The sequence below is a fragment of the Andrographis paniculata genome, unplaced genomic scaffold (assembly GCF_009805555.1).
Source record: "Andrographis paniculata isolate CXL003 unplaced genomic scaffold, ASM980555v1 Contig70END, whole genome shotgun sequence".
NCBI classification, from domain to species: domain Eukaryota; kingdom Viridiplantae; phylum Streptophyta; class Magnoliopsida; order Lamiales; family Acanthaceae; genus Andrographis; species Andrographis paniculata.
In genome coordinates, this window is record NW_026137607.1 from 1542760 (window position 1) to 1560179 (window position 17420).

Sequence of the window (17420 nt, forward strand, 5' to 3'; positions counted from 1 at the left end):
TAATAAATGTCACCGAGAGATAAAAATATAATTGAAATATGACATGTGTGAATAATGTGCATATATAAGTTATTGGTAGTGCTTATAAGAAGTAATGCCATAAAATTAAAAAAAAAAAAAAAAAAAAAACACAAAGAGAGTTGTATATATTTATAATTAAAATTTGCATAATTAAATTATTCTATTTATTATTTTTTAAAGTATTATAAAATATATAAATATTCGAACGTTTTAAAAACATGAGTGTAAATATGCCCATAATTTATAGAATATATAAATATTCAAACAGAAAATTTTTAAAAATATCAATATGAATATACCCATAATTTAATTGTAAATACGTTTGAACCAAATAATTCAGCATTGGATCCGTATTTATATATACAAAGAGACGTATAACCGTATGGACGTTACGTACACTACAAATTATATATTCAAAATATATGATATATAAGCGCATGTAATACGTTGCCCCAGATATGCGGGCCCGTCGCTATCATGCGCCGCTGGGTAACAAGCCCATTCTTCCCTCTCCATTTTCACTTTCGTATTATTATATCCTCTCCACGATCGATCTCCGAGATTGCTCACAGCTTCGTCTGACGAACAAGGAACGTTGCGAATAACAGCTGGCGTTTGTTCTTGATTTCGTATGCTTTACGAGTTTAATTGCTTGCTGTGCAGCTTGTATTCGTCCGCCGGAATATCCTGTCAACGATCGGAGATGCATTTTTCTGTCCGATGAATTTTCACTAGCAGATCTGTATGTCTCTCGCACCGTGAGTTTCGAAATCTAGGGCTATATATATCTATGGGCATTGTGGTGTCGATGTGATTGCTTTTAGGAAAGTGAGAATTGGTTCAGAGCTCGAGCCGTAATGACTGGTTTCAGTAATGTTGGTTTTAACCTGTTGTTTGCTTATCAGTCGATGCAATGGATGGGCTTGTGTTCCTTTTATATTGATTTTATTAATATTGATGAGCAATAGAGATAAAATATCCACTAACGTTTTGTTGACTTAATTTAAATTAGTTTTGTTGCTGCAGTTTACTTCTGATTGTTGACCATATAGCTGCCTGTTGAGCACAAATTTCTCTAAATTGATATTCTATTCTGGCTATTCTTAAGAAATTTTCAATTATAGTTGTGAAGTTGATTTTTTTTGTTTTTAGCTGTCTCATGTCTTGAAACCATTCTTTTAGTTGATCTTCAGATAGTTAGCAGCTGGTACTGTACCACAGTAACTTGTTAACAAATATGAAAATCATTTTACCAATTATTTCAGTTGATATGTCTTTTTGGAAGGTAACTTTCTATAGAGAAGTTGACACATGATTTAAAATGCATCTGAATTGATGAAATTATCATCTCATATCATGTTCCTAAAATATGTTGATTTCTGATTGATAACTGATTGTCATGGCAGGTGAAGTATATTGTGTACAGATGAGATAAAGATTAAGTATCCCGGTGATGCTCAGATGAGAAGAACTGATGTTATTTGCAGCAGAAGGAGGAGGGTTTTTCTCTTCATCAGCTTCAGGGTATAGCAAGGGCTTGACTCTTCTTCTATTGGGCCAGAAAAAAGAAGATAGACCGATGAGAGTATCACCGTGGAATCAGTACCAATTGGTGGACCAAGAGACTGAACCTTATCTCCAGCTGGCTTCTGGGAAGAAAAGACCTACCTGCGGCTGTGCCTCCTTTGTATGCTTTGGTCGTACTTCCGCCAAACTTGAATGCCCTTCTCCCATAAAAGTAGATTCGACTCTGAACCAAGAAGTTTTGCCAGGAAATCCAGCATTGGATGAGGATCAAGCAGCAAAAAGTTATGGTGGATGTGTTGTGGTTGGTGATGATAAGATAGTTAGTCTTAGAAGTAGCTTGAAAAAGACACCAGATTGTACACCACTTGCTTCCATTGGAAGCCGTGCTGATGGTCGAAAGAACCATGAGAATGAAACAGTATGTGAAAATAGTAATGACATTGCTTGTCAAAAGGAGAGGAGGAAAGTGCAGTGGACGGATACAGTTGGGGGAGAGCTTTTTGAGATTCGGGAATTTGAAATGAGGTATGACATTAGACTTACAATCGATTTGTTTACGATATGCTTGAATTCCTATTGTGCGCTCTGTGATGCATAATCCCTCGCTGTTATAATCTTCAAAGCAATCACGTACACTTCGCTTATCCTTTATGGCACAAAAGCCTTGTGATTGAACATCATACTTTTGTCTTGCTAGTTTGCTTGTCAAGCTGTTAAGACAGTAATTTTGTTTTAATCAACTTTCTCTTTATTAAGGATTAAAGTTTGAGAAATCCAATCATAATTTTCTAAAGATTAAATATGCTCTTGCACCCTGCGTGAATCTAGTCATGATTTTGTTCAATGTAATTGCCACTTATCAAATAAATTCATGTGATCTCAGTGAAGATGAATTGGACGATGATTTTGCCCGTGGGGTCGGAAAGACTTGTTCGTGCAGGGTAATGTAGCCTTGGATCTTCTCTCTTTTCATGGTTCAATTTTCATGAGGCTGGTATGTAGTGTTGGCTCCCACCCACCAGCAGTCCCAATGGTAGTTTGAGACAATGGGACATTCCCTATGTCATTGGCTGATCGGTATGCTGTCTATATTCTGGCCTGTGATCCAATTTTGCTCCATTGAACTTTTGTTTCCACTAGTTGCATTCATGTTTGGCGATGGCACTGCCATAATTATGTTTTTAGTTTATTTCAAGTTCCCATTTCTTCTATTCAGAGAACAAATGGGGATATTTTATTTTCTTGTGTATTTTGTAGCTGTAAATTGAATTGGAATTATCTGAACTTGCTGTTACATTCATGCATGCATATTTCTTTGATGTCAATTGGTAATTCAATAGAAACCATAGCCTAGAGCCTAAATTATTATTCAGATGGAACACTGCAATCGATTTCAAATTACTAAGGTTGACTTGAAAAGGTAACATAGACATCAGAATATTTACCCCTTTTATCTTTTTCTTTTTCCTGCTATATAGTATGCATACATGAAGCTGTGTATATATATGTATGTTGTGTGTGTATGTCTGTGTTAATATCAATTAAGAGGGGATGGAGGATGGTGGCAGGATGTCCTCGGTGGTGGTGGGAAATCTGTGCTGCTGCTGCCGCTCTCTTGAGTTACTTGATGACGTCCTAGTGCCTGGAAATCAACTAAATGCCCATTGCTGGGGAAATCGAATATCAGAGGATATGGAGAAGAAGAAGAAGATGATGATGAATAAAATGGTGAAGCAGAGGAAGTGTTCAATTGCTGTGAATCAAAAAGCATTTGCTCGAACAAATAATCTCTGGCAGCAGTGGTTTCGGTTTCATAGAACTGCTGGGAAGGAAGCGCAGCTGTTGTTATCATTTGATGAGGCTGAGGTGGCTGCAGTGGCGGATTTATCCTCACATGTTCAGGAAAATTGAGCTTGGCCCTGTGGCCTCTAAATCTCAAGGCGGCTTCATCATATGCTCTGGCAGCATCCTCTGCTGTGTTGAAGGTGCCGAGCCATACCCGAGCTGCTTTCTGGGGGTCTCTTATTTCTGCCGCCCATTTGCCCCACGGCCTCCGGCGAACACCTCTGTATTTCCTCTCCCTGTTTTCGGGTATTTGTTCCATCAACCCAATATTGGCAAAGCTTCCGGAGGCATTGGCAGCATTTATGACTTGGCCGTTATGTTCCTGATAAGAAACTTGCCCCACTTCCACTCCTGACATATCCATTGCTGGTGGCGGCCGTGGTGGCACAGCCGCGGCAGATAGTAGGTAACCGGAATGCTGTTGGTGTTGCTGCATATGGAACTGTGAAAGAAAGAAACTGTTGAATATTATTACCAAATCCTTATTCTTGAAAGTTCACCATTGAAGAAGACAATCAAATCCAAGCTGCTGAGAGTTGAAGAAAACTATGGTAAGCAGTAAATTATTGCTTTCCCTCAAATTTCATCTACCAAAGTTTATGTGTGTGTATATATATATATATATACAACAGGAAAGAAGTCTAAATTCAGAGTCCAGACAAGACAACTAAGATACAGGTACAGCCGCCAAGGGTACAGTAGTTCTTTTTAATTCTTTTTCTTTAGTAACTCATTTATGTTTTATTCTATATTCTGAATGTTCATAATTTCCGACTTTTTAACAATCAGTTAGTCACGCACATAGCTATGAATTTAAAAAAAAGTGACTTGTCTTCAAGATGTTTACAGCTTTGGTTTATTCTGCTGACCTTATAACAGTTGGATGCATAAAATTAGTAAAATATGATTAATTCTTGGTCAAATTGTTCTGAGTGCAGATTTAGTTTAGCTTAGCAAGTTGTTCAAGTGGAAAACCTCATCTTGAATATTGCCTCTCACTGTTTAAATAATCCATTATTAATAATTTTGCTTTAATTTAATGTGTTCATTAGGGGTGGCTATACTTACCATATTGTCAATTCATGTTAATATTTGAATAATGCGTCTTCGAGAAGAATATAGATTAAAAATCAATTTAATTTGGTGATATTATAGGTTTTAAACTGTAGTAATATGTCTTATGTATTAACTTCAATTTCCTTTTACTTTGGACTTGTTCAATTCTAAATTTGTCATTTTCTCTGATCAGGAGTATGGCTAAAGATTGAAACATAAACATTTTAAAAAAGATATCCCTCTACTTTCATGCAATATTGGTTTAATATTAGACCACTTTTTATTTATTTAATCGTTTCTTTAAAAAGGGTTAGACGTCTGATTATTTTATTTTGTAGAAATTTACAAATAGGAGTAGGGCTGAACATGGTAGGATTGTGATTGTGATTGGGGTTTGTTTATTGAATCTTTTAATAATAATAATTATTATTATTATTATTGCGGGTGGGAATTGAATGAATGTGAATGCTATGATAGGGATAAGATTTGGGTTGGCAGAAGTTTGACTGTGGTCAATAAGCATGTGGTTTTAAAACAAGTGGGCTCTAACAAAAGATCTGTCAATGCACAATAGAATTTAAGGTTCTTTTTTGTGGCAACTGTCTAGTGGGAAGAATTAGTTGTTACAAAGTACTGGTCTCTTCGTCTCAAACAAGGTGCAATATTTACTTTGGACACAGATTTTTAAGTGGGGTAGTATGAAATAGATAATTTAGAAATTAGGTGATTAGGTGGAGAGAAAAATATATATATATTTTATTTGGGTGATGTGATAAGATAAAATATGGGATACAAATTAAATGTAATTAATTATTTTCTATTTTGAAAATGTTGCAGGACATTTGAGACATGCCAAAAAAAAAAGAAATATTACGGGATGTTTGGGATGGAGAGAGTACTATTTTATATTTAATATAACTTGTGTGGTTTCAACTTAGCTTTAAATATTTAAATAAAGCTTCCCTGATTTCAATATAACTTTTCATTTCAAGTTTCAACTCAGGAGCAAATGTAGTTGGTCGAATGAAAAAAATGTTTCAATCTTTTGAGTTTTTCAGGTACTTGGACTGACTGGGGCAAATTTATATGAAAATGCATATATGATAGCTTTTTAATATTTTATTAGAGCTGATAACGACCCGAGCCAAGTCAAATTTTAAGTGTTCGTTAACGTTCGCGAACAAGGCTCGGGCTTGTTCGTTAAGCTTTCGAGCTCGGCTCGTTAAGAATTTTTGTTGTTTGACCTTGTGTTCGTTTTCGGCTCGTTTAGGCTCGATTAAGCTCGTTTGAGTTCGTTCGAGCTCGTTTGTCTTATTTTTTTAAATTTATATATAAATTATAAAGAAATTTTAAAATTATTTTATTTATATATTTTAAATTAATATTTTATTTATTTATAAATTATAATTTTATATGTATATATAATATTTATAATAAATATATTATTTAAACGAACGTTCGCGAACAAAGCTCGGACTCGTTCGTTAACCAAACGAGCCTGTTTATGTTGTTCAGCTCGATTCGTTAACGTTCGCGAATGAGTTTTAACCGAGCCGAACCGAGTCGAGTTTACGAACAACTCGGTTCGTTTAAAAGCTCTATATTTTATTTTGTTTCTTGTCAAGGAATAAAAAAGAAAAAAAAAATAGCATATGAACAAACTGAGGAGAGAGAAAAGTAATTTCTTAGGAGAGAGAAAGGGAAAAAAAGTAAAAAGAATGCACCTCTCTACACCAAGTAGGCTAAAGAAGCCAACTTAATTTTTGTAGGGAGTGGCTGACTGCTTTGATTGTTGGTTTTCAACAAATTGACCAAATATTTATGTAACAGTAACTAAATAGGATTTGTGTTTGGATGCTTTTCTTTTCTTTTTTTTTTTTTTTTTTTTTTAATGATTTTTACAATCTTGGTAGGTTTTGGATTTTAATCGGGATGTATTAATGAGAATTGTGAGATGCCATTTGGATGAGTTTTATATTAGTATAATATTTTTATTGAAATAAATTTATAATAACTACAATTTTATATAATATCTATTAAATGACTATATATATCTATATATTTTTAATGACGTTGATGAAGTTTGAACTCATGATTTCACGGTCACAAGTTCAATCCTCCTCCTTATGGAACAAATGACTATAGTTTTTTAATTTGAAGTATTTTTACATTAGATGTGAAAAATATACAATTAATATAAATTTTTTTTTTAATTGTTATTTTTTATAGATAAATAGAATATATTATACATTGTATGAATAAATGCATATATTAGGGAGATCTAGTGCTTAAATATAAATTATGTCTTTAAATATAATTATTTTGATTTGTATTACTCCATTCGTTTCTTTTTTTCTTTTTTGTTTATCTCATCAAAGATATCAATTTAGTAAATTTATTCATATTAAATATATTTAACGAATATAAATCAATTTAATTAAATTTTTAATTTCTTACGCATAGGATTTGCTCAAAAGTCTTTTATTTCTATCTCTCTCTTCAATAAATAAATACTTTAATCTATATTTAAAACTTCTTATTTTTTTGTAGAATTAGTTTTAAGTTAATTATAAATAAAATAAATAAATATATTTTTTATTTATTTGTACTCCTTCCGTCCGACTCTAAGGGTCTTATTTACGTTTACTTCATTGTATTTAATATTAAAAATATCTTTATATTTGTATAATTTTTTGCACATGTCATTGTAATAGTGTTATAAGACACTAATAAAAGTATTTTTGTAATTTTTCATTGATTTGTACTACGTTTTCATATAATAATTAATATTCAAATATCACCACACAAAAAGTAAATGAGACCCTGAGAGCCGGAGAAAATAGTATTGTTACGTACGAAATTTAGAATTAGGTTAAAAGCCCAAGGTAAAAAGAAGAATGGGCCTGGCAATAGAGTTGATTGAACTGGCTGAAGGACACCGTAAGGAAATCAAGGAAAAATAAGTTTATTTCTAAGGAAAGTCCTCAGGACGGAAGGACCTCAGGTCGGTAGGTCCTCAAGACGGAAGGTCTTCAGGACGGTAAGTCCTCAAGACGGAAAGACCTCAGGTCGGAAAGTCTTCAGGTCGGGAGGTCCTCAAGACGGAAAGTCATCAGGACGGAAGGACCTCAGGTCGGTAGGTCCTCAAGACGGAAAGACCTCAGGTCGGAAGGTCTTCAGGTCGGGAGGTCCTCAAGACGGAAAGACCTCAGGTCGGAAGGTTTTCAGGTCGGGAGGTTCTCAAGATGGAAAGTCATCAGGACGGAAGGACCTCAAGTCGGTAGGTCCTCAGGACGGAAAGACCTCAAGTCGGAAGGTTTTCAGGTCGGGAGGTCTTCAAGACATAAAGTCATCAGGATGGGAAGTCCGCAGGTCGGGAGGCCCTCAGGACGGGAAGTCCGCAAATAGGGTGGTTTGTTAGTCGGGATGTCTGTAGCTAATCCAATCAAGTCAGATGGTGTGCAAGTCGGGAGGATTGGCAGTCGGACCCATACTATTGTAGTTTGGCAGTCGGGCCTAAAGGGCGGAAGGTCTGTGGCCAGTTCAAAGAGTGGAATATAGGGATAATTTTGGTCTGCTGAGGACACGTGTCAGCAGGAGGAGGATTGGACGACGGTTGGGAAGGAGACGTTGTAACCGTTCGGGTGACGGTTTTTTCAGTACGGTTTCCCAGAGAATATTTAAAGATTTGGATCATCATTTGGCAGGGCATCTTCAATCAACTTCAACAAAGCAAAGTCAGATTTGGGGATCACCACTTTAAATTTCAGTCTTTTATTTTCCAGTTTATTGTCTGTACCATACAGTGTTTAGAGATTTCTAATCTCAGGCACTAATTAATCAAGTTTAAAGATATTTTCTATATCTTTGAATTTTACTTTATTTTTGTTGAAAAATTACATCAACAAATTGGCGACCACAGTGGGAGCAAGACAAAATTGCTCATTCCAATTCCGGCGATAATTTCATACGTCTTAGATCCGGCCGTATCATCGGAAGGGTCCATATGGCAGGTTCACAACCTCAATCATCTTCGGCACCGGTAGGAGAATCCGTTCCACCACCTATTGTGCCTAATGCCGGGGAAATCCCACAACCACCAACTGATTGGTGGTCTTATGTTCAACAAATGAACAACCAGCATACTTTGGTTATGCAGAATATGTTGCGGGAGCAACAAACGAACATGTTGCGTGAGCAACAGAGTCTGATGCAGAACATGATAGATCAAGCACTGTCAAGGGTTAGTCTTCAAACCACTCAAACGCCACCAGGAGTGTCACCGTCCAGACCACAGGCAAATTTTGCAGGGCCATCATTCGTGGATAGTACATTCCCAAGTGCCACAAATCCCAACCGAATGGATAGGGGAAAATCTCCTTTGACTTTTCCCAACAATGTTCCACTGGGACCAAGGGTTACCAATCCGCAGCCGAACAATACAAGGGAGGACAGGCCTGAAGGATATATACAGGATCCTATTCATATTCCTGTGCAGGATCCGTTTCTTGTTCCTGATCATCAACGCTTTCATGTAGATCCTGATGAGATTGCACATATATTAAGGGATCAGTATGGATTAACTCCTCAGATGGCTAACCGCCCTGCATATCAAAGACCTTTCCCATAAAGGATCATTCAAGAACACCCTCTCCCAAGGAATTTTCGACCACCCGATTTTCATGCATTCTCAGGGGAGGACGGATCTTCCACCATAGAACATGTGGGTCGGTTCACAGCACAATTAGGAGAAGTTGGCAATAACCCTTTTTATAAGTTACAGCTGTTTGGGTTATCTCTTACTAGAACGGCGTTTTCGTGGTTTGTAAGTCTGCCTCCTGGACAAATTCAGACATGGGAAGGACTGGAGATGGCATTTCACGCTAGATTCTTCAACCCTTTACCAGTTGTTTCTCTAACTGATTTACTAGAATTGAGACAGTTTCCAGAAGAATCTGCTTCACAGTTCATAGAAAGGGTGCGATTGATGAAGGGACGATGTCCCACGGTAATCAGTGAGAAAGAGATGACCAATTTAGTGGTCCGGAATATGCATACTCGTTTAAGAAAGGCACTCACTGCCCTGAATGTTGAGGATTTGGCAAGTCTTGCATCCAAGGCAGGACGTCTAGAGTCTTTGTTCAGAGAGGAAGATCAGCATAACAGGCGTAATAGAGGCCAACATATGGCGAGTATGGGAACAGAAACATGTGACTTTGATTTTAATCAATCAGAAGAGATGGCAGCCGAAATCCTTTCTGGAAAACCGTATGTATGCCCTAAATTGAAGCCAGTACCAGGATCTGAAGGAAAGGAGCAACCGACCTTTGATAGTTCGAAAGCTGATGAAATCTTTGATATCCTACTGACTGATGGGCAGATCCGTATTCCAAAGGGGCAAAGGTTGGCCACTAAAGAAGAAATCAAAGGGAGACCATATTGTAAGTGGCATAATTCTTTCACACACAATACAAGTCAGTGTACTCATTTCAGGAAGGAAATTCAAAAGGCCATCAAGACAGGTCGGCTCAAATACATCACTTTAGGTGTAGACCAGCAACCGTTTCCGAAAGTAACAACGGCAATGGTTGACATCCAACCAAGTTCGGAAACAAGGAAAAGTTCGGCCAATGATGGACATATAGGGGAACGAACTCAGGCAAGCCTCGAAACAAAAAAAGGAAGTCAGCCGAACAGTGGCCGACCGGAAGAACGACTTAAAGTTGTTGAAAGACCAGTCGCTGAAAAGTGGGACCATCCAGACGGTTCTTTTAATGTGGAAGTGAAAGAAAGGATTTTAGTGCGTGACCACCCGACCAGAAAAACAGGTTCAGTCGGGAACAATTGGGCTCGAAATAAAAAGCCTTTACCCGTTGACATAGATCCTCGTTTCCCAGGTATGAATCGTACACAGATTCGCAATGCTAAACGCAGGTATGCTGCAAAGTATGGGAAACGAATTTCTTCAGCACAACAACGAACCGACGAACAAAAAGCAGCCGACCACTTGGCAGGAGATGAACAAACGACCAATGAGCAGGGAGCAGCCATTCCATCTCCAAAAAGTCGGTCCAGTCGGGTCTGTTCAGGGGAGCAACCGACCGACGGATTAGGCACTTCCGACTATACCAAAAGAAGTTCGTCGGGACAGGGGAAAGGTAAAGGAATGGCAGATGAAATAATTAAAGGTTTTAGATGCCAACATTGTGAACGGATCAACATCAATCCATCTCTTGAAGAATTCCGAATAGAATCTTTGACGGTTCAATCTCGGAATAAGACGAAGGAAGAAGTTGTAACTACAGAGGAAAGTTCAAGATCTGTTAAATCTCGTCTGGGACCACGAATCCCTTGTCGAATGACAGAGATTACTCAGATTAGAGATGAACCGATGTGGGCGAGTCTGGTAGATGATACTATGGACGAACCTTTATGGGCATTCTTGGCAGATGACGAATTAGAGGAAACAGAGTGGGCAAAGACTTCGGATTCCGAGCCTCAGACGGAGGCACCTTCGATTGTGTTTCCTCCTATTCCAGAGGGTGCGATCTCCCATTTGAAACCTCTGTATGTTAATGCTCATATTTGTGGGAAACCAATCACAAAGGTTTTCGTGGATAATGGAGCAGTCTTTAATGTTATGCCATTGAAGACCCTCAAGAAGCTAGGGAAAGGAATTCATGATCTGTCTCCTGTGGAATTCGAAATGACAAGTTTTACAGGGCAACCGACCAAGCCGGAAGGCATGATGGTTGCCACAATCGAGGTCGGACCAAAGAAGATCTCTACTGTTTTCTTTATTGTGGATGCAGATACTACATACTCTCTCTTGCTGGGAAGAGACTGGATTCATGCCTCTCAATGTGTGCCATCAACCTTGCACCAACAATTAATGTTCTGGGAAGGAAATCAGGTCTTCAAAATGGAAGCGAATGACAACCCATTCGATGTAACAGAACAAGTTGAAGAGTCAGTGTTTTATTCCAGTCATTTGGCTCCAATGTCTCAGTTGTATATGGCCAGGGAATACCCATACAAGGGTTATAAAGTCACTGGCCAGAACTCGATGTTCTATTAAAAGAACACTTTTATTGTATGGCTCATGATAAAGCCACGCCCAGTCCCATATAATTTGTTTGTTATGGATGAAACAAGTTTAGAAGTATGTAGTTCTCTTATTAATGAGTTCTATCTAAAGCAGTTATTACATAAAGCAGAAAATAGTAAAGAAATTCTGGATGTTCACCTCCAGGAAGATGAACAATTTCGTTGGCCCGACTTATTAGAAAAAACAGAACCAACAGCTTCCTCACAAGACCCATTATTGGAGTTTAATTTAGGAACCGAATTGGTTCCAAAAGTGATCAGGCTGAGTGGTTATTTGTCTAAGGAGCAACAGACAATGATGCTCGAAGTTATTAGAAACAACATTGATTGTTTAGCATGGGATTATTCAGAGATGCCTGGTTTGACAAGAAGTCTAATAGAGCATCGATTGCCTATCAAAGAAGGTTGTAAACCTTACAAACAACCTCCAAGGCGAATGAGTCCGGATCTAATGCCTCAAATTAAGGAAGAAATCCAAAAACTCCTCAAAGTGGGTTTCATTCAGCCTTGCCGTTATGCGGAGTGGCTGGCTAACATTGTGCCAGTGGTCAAGAAAAATGGTAAGATAAGGATATGCATTGATTTCAGGGATTTGAATCTAGCTACCCCTAAGGACGAATATGTGATGCCTATGGCCGACATGCTGATAGATGCAGCAGCAGGGCATAAAATCCTTAGTCTGATGGATGGTTATGCAGGTTATAACCAAATATTTCTGGCAGAAGAAGACATTCCTAAGACAGCATTCAGGTGCCCAGGAGCTTTAGGTATTTATGAATGGACAGTCATGCCATTCGGTTTAAAGAATGCAGGGGCAACTTACCAAAGAGCCATGAACTCAATCTTTCATGATTTAATTGGCAAATCTATGGAAGTTTATATTGATGATGTTATTGTTAAATCTTCCAGTTTTGACGAACATTTGAGAAATCTTGAAGAGGCATTCGAAAGAATGAAGAAGTACAAGTTGAAAATGAATCCAACCAAATGTGCTTTTGGAATATCAGCCGGGAGCTTTTTAGGATTTCTAGTTCATGAGAGAGGAATTGAAATCGATGCCAATAAGGCTAAAGCCATTCTTGACAGTCGGCCACCCAAGACGGTTAAAGAAATCCAAAGTCTTTTGGGTAAGGTGAACTATTTGAGGCGTTTCATTTCTAATGCTGCTGGCAAGGTCAGACCCATTACTAAATTGTTGAAAGCTGGAAGACATGCTTTTGAATGGGGTCCCGATCAGCAGACGGCTTTAGATGCTATCAAACAGGCATTGGTTCACCCTCCAGTCTTGATGCCTCCTAAACAAGGTCGGCCACTCAAACTTTATTTGGCAAATACATATGAAGTGGTTAGCTGTTTATTGGCACAGGATGGTGATGACGGGAAGGAAAGGGCAATCTACTATCTCAGTAAAACCCTTACAGGACCAGAACTGAATTACACTATGCCAGAAAAAATGTGTTATTCATTGGTCTTTGCTTGTACTAAACTCGAGCATTATTTGCTGCCCAGAAGAGTTGAGGTCATATCAAAGGTGGATCTCATTAAATTGATTTTACAGAGACCTACTATGAAGGGCAGACTCATGAAGTGGGCCATCAAATTGGCTCCTTTTGATCTTCAACATTCCCCGTTGAGGGCAATCAAGGGACAAGCAGTAGCTGACTTCTTAGCAGAATTCTCACAAGTCGGGTATTCTCTTTGTGATAGTGTCCGACCATTTAATTGTTCATCATATCTGGATAATCTACAGGTCGGATGTGTACCTTATATAAGTACCAGAACATGGTTGATGTTCTTTGATGGCTCTACCTCTGGAAACAAATCAGGGGCAGGGGTCTTTTTGCAAGGACCTGATGGTCAAAAGATCAATTTACAACTACGATTGGAAGCCATGACCCATAATTCGGCAGAATATGAAGCTTTAATTTTGGGTTTGGAGGCTTTAATAGCCAGGAAGGTCCAATCTGTAATCATAAAGGGGGATTCTCAACTAGTAATCAACCAGGTAAACAATCAATATGTTTGCAATTATCCTCATCTTCGCAGATACAGGGATATTGTGGGTCGGTTACTGACAAGAATCTCAGAAGTAATAATTGAGTTCGTTCCGAGGAAAGAAAACCAATGTGCTGATGAATTGGCTCAAAGGGCCTGTAAAGGAATTCTGGAGGATATTGGGTCGGAGGTCAAGTCAGGCATAGAAGAAAAGACAGACCCAATATGTGACCGAATGGTCGGGCAAGAGACTGTCGGACAGGAGCCCGACTGCGAAGTTATTGTTGGGCAGGAGACTGTCGGACAGGAGCCCGACTGCGAAGTTATTGTCGGGCAGGAGACTGTCGGACAGGAGCCCGACTGCGAAGTGGTCAGGCAGGAGACGGTTGGTCAGGAGCCCGACTGCGAAGTTACGGTCGAGCAGAAGATTGTCGGACAGGAGCCCGACTGCGAGGCTGTCGGGCAGGAGACGGTCGGTCAGGAGCCCGACTGCGAAGTTATTGTCGGACAGGAGTCCGACGGCGAAACAGTGCCCGATTGGAGAACAGAGCTTATCCTGTATTTACAGAATCCAGGTGCGAGTGTTTCAATTGCGACACGATTGAAGGCTTTACGTTTTCAATTGATAAATGGAATTTTGTACAAGAGATCATTTGAAGGTTTACTTTTGAAATGCTTGGGATCTAAAGAAGCTCTAGAGGTAATGACAGAAGTACATGGTGGGATATGTGGAGCTCATCGGGCAGGTCTGAATATGAGGTGGGCCATTCATCGTTTGGGTTTTTTCTGGCCAAAGATTTTTGAAGATTGCATACAATTTGCCAAAGGCTGTCAGGAATGTCAGAGACATGGAAACTTAAACCATTTGCCAGTAACCGAATTGCAATTCTTGGCAAAACCATGGCCTTTTAAATCATGGGCTATGGATATTATTGGTAAGATACATCCAGCCTCATCGAAACATCATTGTTTCATATTGGTCGCGACTGACTACTTTACCAAATGGGTAGAAGCGGTTGCTTTGAAAAATGTAGACCAGAAGGAGGTGATAGACTTCGTTTTGAATCAAATTATTTACAGATATGGCATTCCTCAGTCTATAACAACCGACCAAGGCCTGGTTTTCACAGGGGAAAAGTTCTCTAGTTTCTTAGCAGAATTTGGTGTTCGATTACACCATTCGTCACCTTATTATCCCCAAGCCAATGGACAAGCGGAAGCAGCAAATAAGATTATTATTGGGATTATAAAGAAGATGGTTGAAGGGAACCCAAGAAAGTGGCATTTGTTATTATCTCAGGCTTTATGGGCACATAGGAATACCAGGAATACGGCCACAGGGTTCTCACCTTACCAACTCACGTTTGGCCAAGATGCTGTTTTACCAGCCGAAATCCGAGTATCTTCTAGCCGAACAGAGTTTACTGATGGTGATCTTACAAAAGAGTACCAACAATTCATGATGCAACAATTGGAGGATTTGGATGTTAGCCGACTTCATGCAATAAGTCGAAGTGTGAAACAGAGTGAAATCAGAGCAAGGAGTTACGGAAAGAAAGTTCTTCATAGGACATTCCAAAAAGGAGACCTAGTCTGCAAGACCATTCTTCCTACATATAAGAAAACGGACCAATTGGGAAAATGGTCACCGAATTGGGACGGACCATACATTATTCAAAAAGATATTGGGAATGGTGCTTTCATTATTGTAAATCATGAAGGTAAGAGAGTACATGATTGTATTAATGCTAAATATCTGAAGAGGTATTATCCTGCCTTTTCAGATAACAAAACTGCCTGAAGCAAAATATTATTCTCAGAACCCATGTGTGGGGTTCGAACCTATTTAAAGGTTCATTTCTGTTAGTCATGTATTTGTGAGAAGTTTTCTGCCTCTGAATCAGACTTTTCATCCCAGTGAGTGGATATTAGCTCTGGTTCTTCTTCAATAAGATCTTCCAAATCTGGTCGGTACCTCTCCCATTGGCTTTGCATTTCGTCTAAGTCTTGATTGGTACGTGCTTGCACGTCTGTTATGGCTTGATGTTCACGGTCAACAATGGTACGCAATCTTGAAAAGACTTTTCGTTGGTTGGAAAAGATATTATCCCAACCAAGATCTGGAAGAATGGTTGCTGCGTGATTTTCAATCATTTCCATGTGATGATGGAGATCAGGAATACGGCTAAGGATGTCACGAAGAGGTTCATACCCCTCAATGATTTTTTCCATTAGGCGGATGACGCGATGAATGGTTCTTCTTCCTCGTTGGGAGAATCGGAATTTGAAGTCTAGTTGCTTGAGTACATGTAACAAGTCTTCTGCATGGCCTCCAATAGGGTGATTACCTACAAAGAAGGGTTGAAGAACACCCTCCCAGTTGCTTGATGGAACATGAGGTCGGTCATTCGCCATGTTTGTTAACACTTCAAGTGTTTTGGTTTTCAAAATATGCCTTGGGATGTGTTTCTTAAAATGTGAGAAACAGTGTTCTTTTAAAGAAGGAATTTGTTTCGATTCCTACAAAGTTGGAAATTGAGAGGTGATCCTTGTTTTGAGAGAAGAAGAAAATATATATTGCTAAGTCAAATGTTGTTACAGGGGGGAGGTATTACAAAAGTGCCCCTAAAGCAGTTTTTATATTCGTCCATTTGATTTCATCCCTGGATAGCCTTTTGGTATTGGCAGCCGTCTGGTATCTTCTGATGAATTGGGATCGAGCTTGGGTTTTCAACTCTTGATCCAATTCAGCCTCGTTCTTTGTATACTTCTCAAGCAGACGCTGCTCATTGGTAATTTGCTTATCCAGGGTAGACTGTTCTTTCCTTAGCTCCCGCAATTCTGCTTCCTTTTTCTGGATGGCTTCATCAACTTGAGCCTTTGTGCTAAGGAGACCGTCCAGCCGTCCAGTAGTTTGCTGAAGGGATTCTCGGGTCTTGGCCAAAGAATTCTCCAGTGTTGTTTGATCGAAGTCGGGCTGGGGGGTTTCGGCTGACAGGAGTCCAATAACTATCACTTCAGTTTTGAGCTCTGTAAGTCTTTCCATCAGCCGATGCAGAATGGGGACGGCTGGTGATTCCGTCGGAGTGTAAAAAAGAAGGCCACCAACCGTCTGAATGAGTTTGTCCAATAAATCGGATCTTAATTCTGACAGAGGATGGTTAATGGCCTCAGTGAATATAGTTTGAGCCTCCGTTGGAACCGGAACAGTTGAAAGGATAGCTAAGTCCGAAGGCCCCTACAAGTCTTACAGTGTCAATAAGTATTCCAAGGGAGGTGCAAATTTATTCATATAAGATATGTGTTACCTCTGGGCGGACTGCTGTCAGTGAGGGGGGCAGCAATGAGGTCGGTCGAATAGGGCAGACAGCTGGTATAATAGCAGCCGACTCGTCGGCTGCTGCAAATGGTCGCTGAGGTGCCGACCTGGGTCCCTAGGGAAAGTAGTATTTGAAACAGTTAGTGTTTTTCGAAAGAAACATTATGGCATGGATTGGTTTAATCTTACCAAATTCACATAAGTCTCCGAATCGGATGAAGAAACTTCTTCCATTTCTGGAGGTTGGGCTGCCACAGGTGGTTCTTCTGCCTGCCACTCGATTGCTGGAAGTAACGCTGCTGCTGGTTGGGCGGCTGCAGGTTGGGCGGCTGCATCTAGAGCCACTGCAGCCGGGATCTCTGGAGCATCTGGGATAGCCGCAGCCGGGACACTTTCGGTTCCCAGTGCGGCTGCATCCGATTGGACTATTTCGAGATCACCAGCAGCAGATATGTTGTTGTGAGGGTCCGCTTCGGCAGGGACAGTTGGTCCTTCCTTCGACATGGATGAGTCTGATGCCATGTATGGCGGTCGACCCATCTGGGAAGTA

At 39.5% G+C, this 17420-nt stretch overlaps 2 protein-coding genes across 4 annotated transcripts; one reads left to right on the top strand and one right to left on the bottom strand.

Moving 5' to 3' along the window:
• The first annotated feature begins 490 nt into the window (after nt 1–490).
• Nucleotides 491–3956, top strand: LOC127264516 (uncharacterized). Of its 3 annotated transcripts, XR_007841736.1 has the most exons (4): nt 491–779; nt 1428–2073; nt 2432–2625; nt 3117–3956. XR_007841736.1 is itself a non-coding variant. In XM_051294083.1 (3 exons), the coding sequence occupies exons 2-3, from the start codon at nt 1496–1498 to the stop codon at nt 2496–2498; spliced, it is 645 nt and encodes a 214-aa protein (XP_051150040.1). In that variant the 5' UTR covers nt 491–779; nt 1428–1495; the 3' UTR covers nt 2499–2846. The 3 variants fall into 3 exon arrangements, 2 of the variants coding, with proteins under 2 accessions (XP_051150040.1, XP_051150041.1); XM_051294083.1 differs by lacking the exon at nt 3117–3956 and having other exon boundaries at nt 2432–2846; XM_051294084.1 differs by lacking the exon at nt 3117–3956 and having other exon boundaries at nt 491–763; nt 2432–2846.
• On the bottom strand, nt 2977–3829 carry LOC127264515 (ethylene-responsive transcription factor ERF112-like). The gene has a single exon (XM_051294082.1). It carries the CDS (start codon nt 3827–3829, stop codon nt 3086–3088), a length of 744 nt encoding a protein of 247 aa, XP_051150039.1. The 3' UTR covers nt 2977–3085.
• Nucleotides 3957–17420: the final 13464 nt, after the last annotated feature.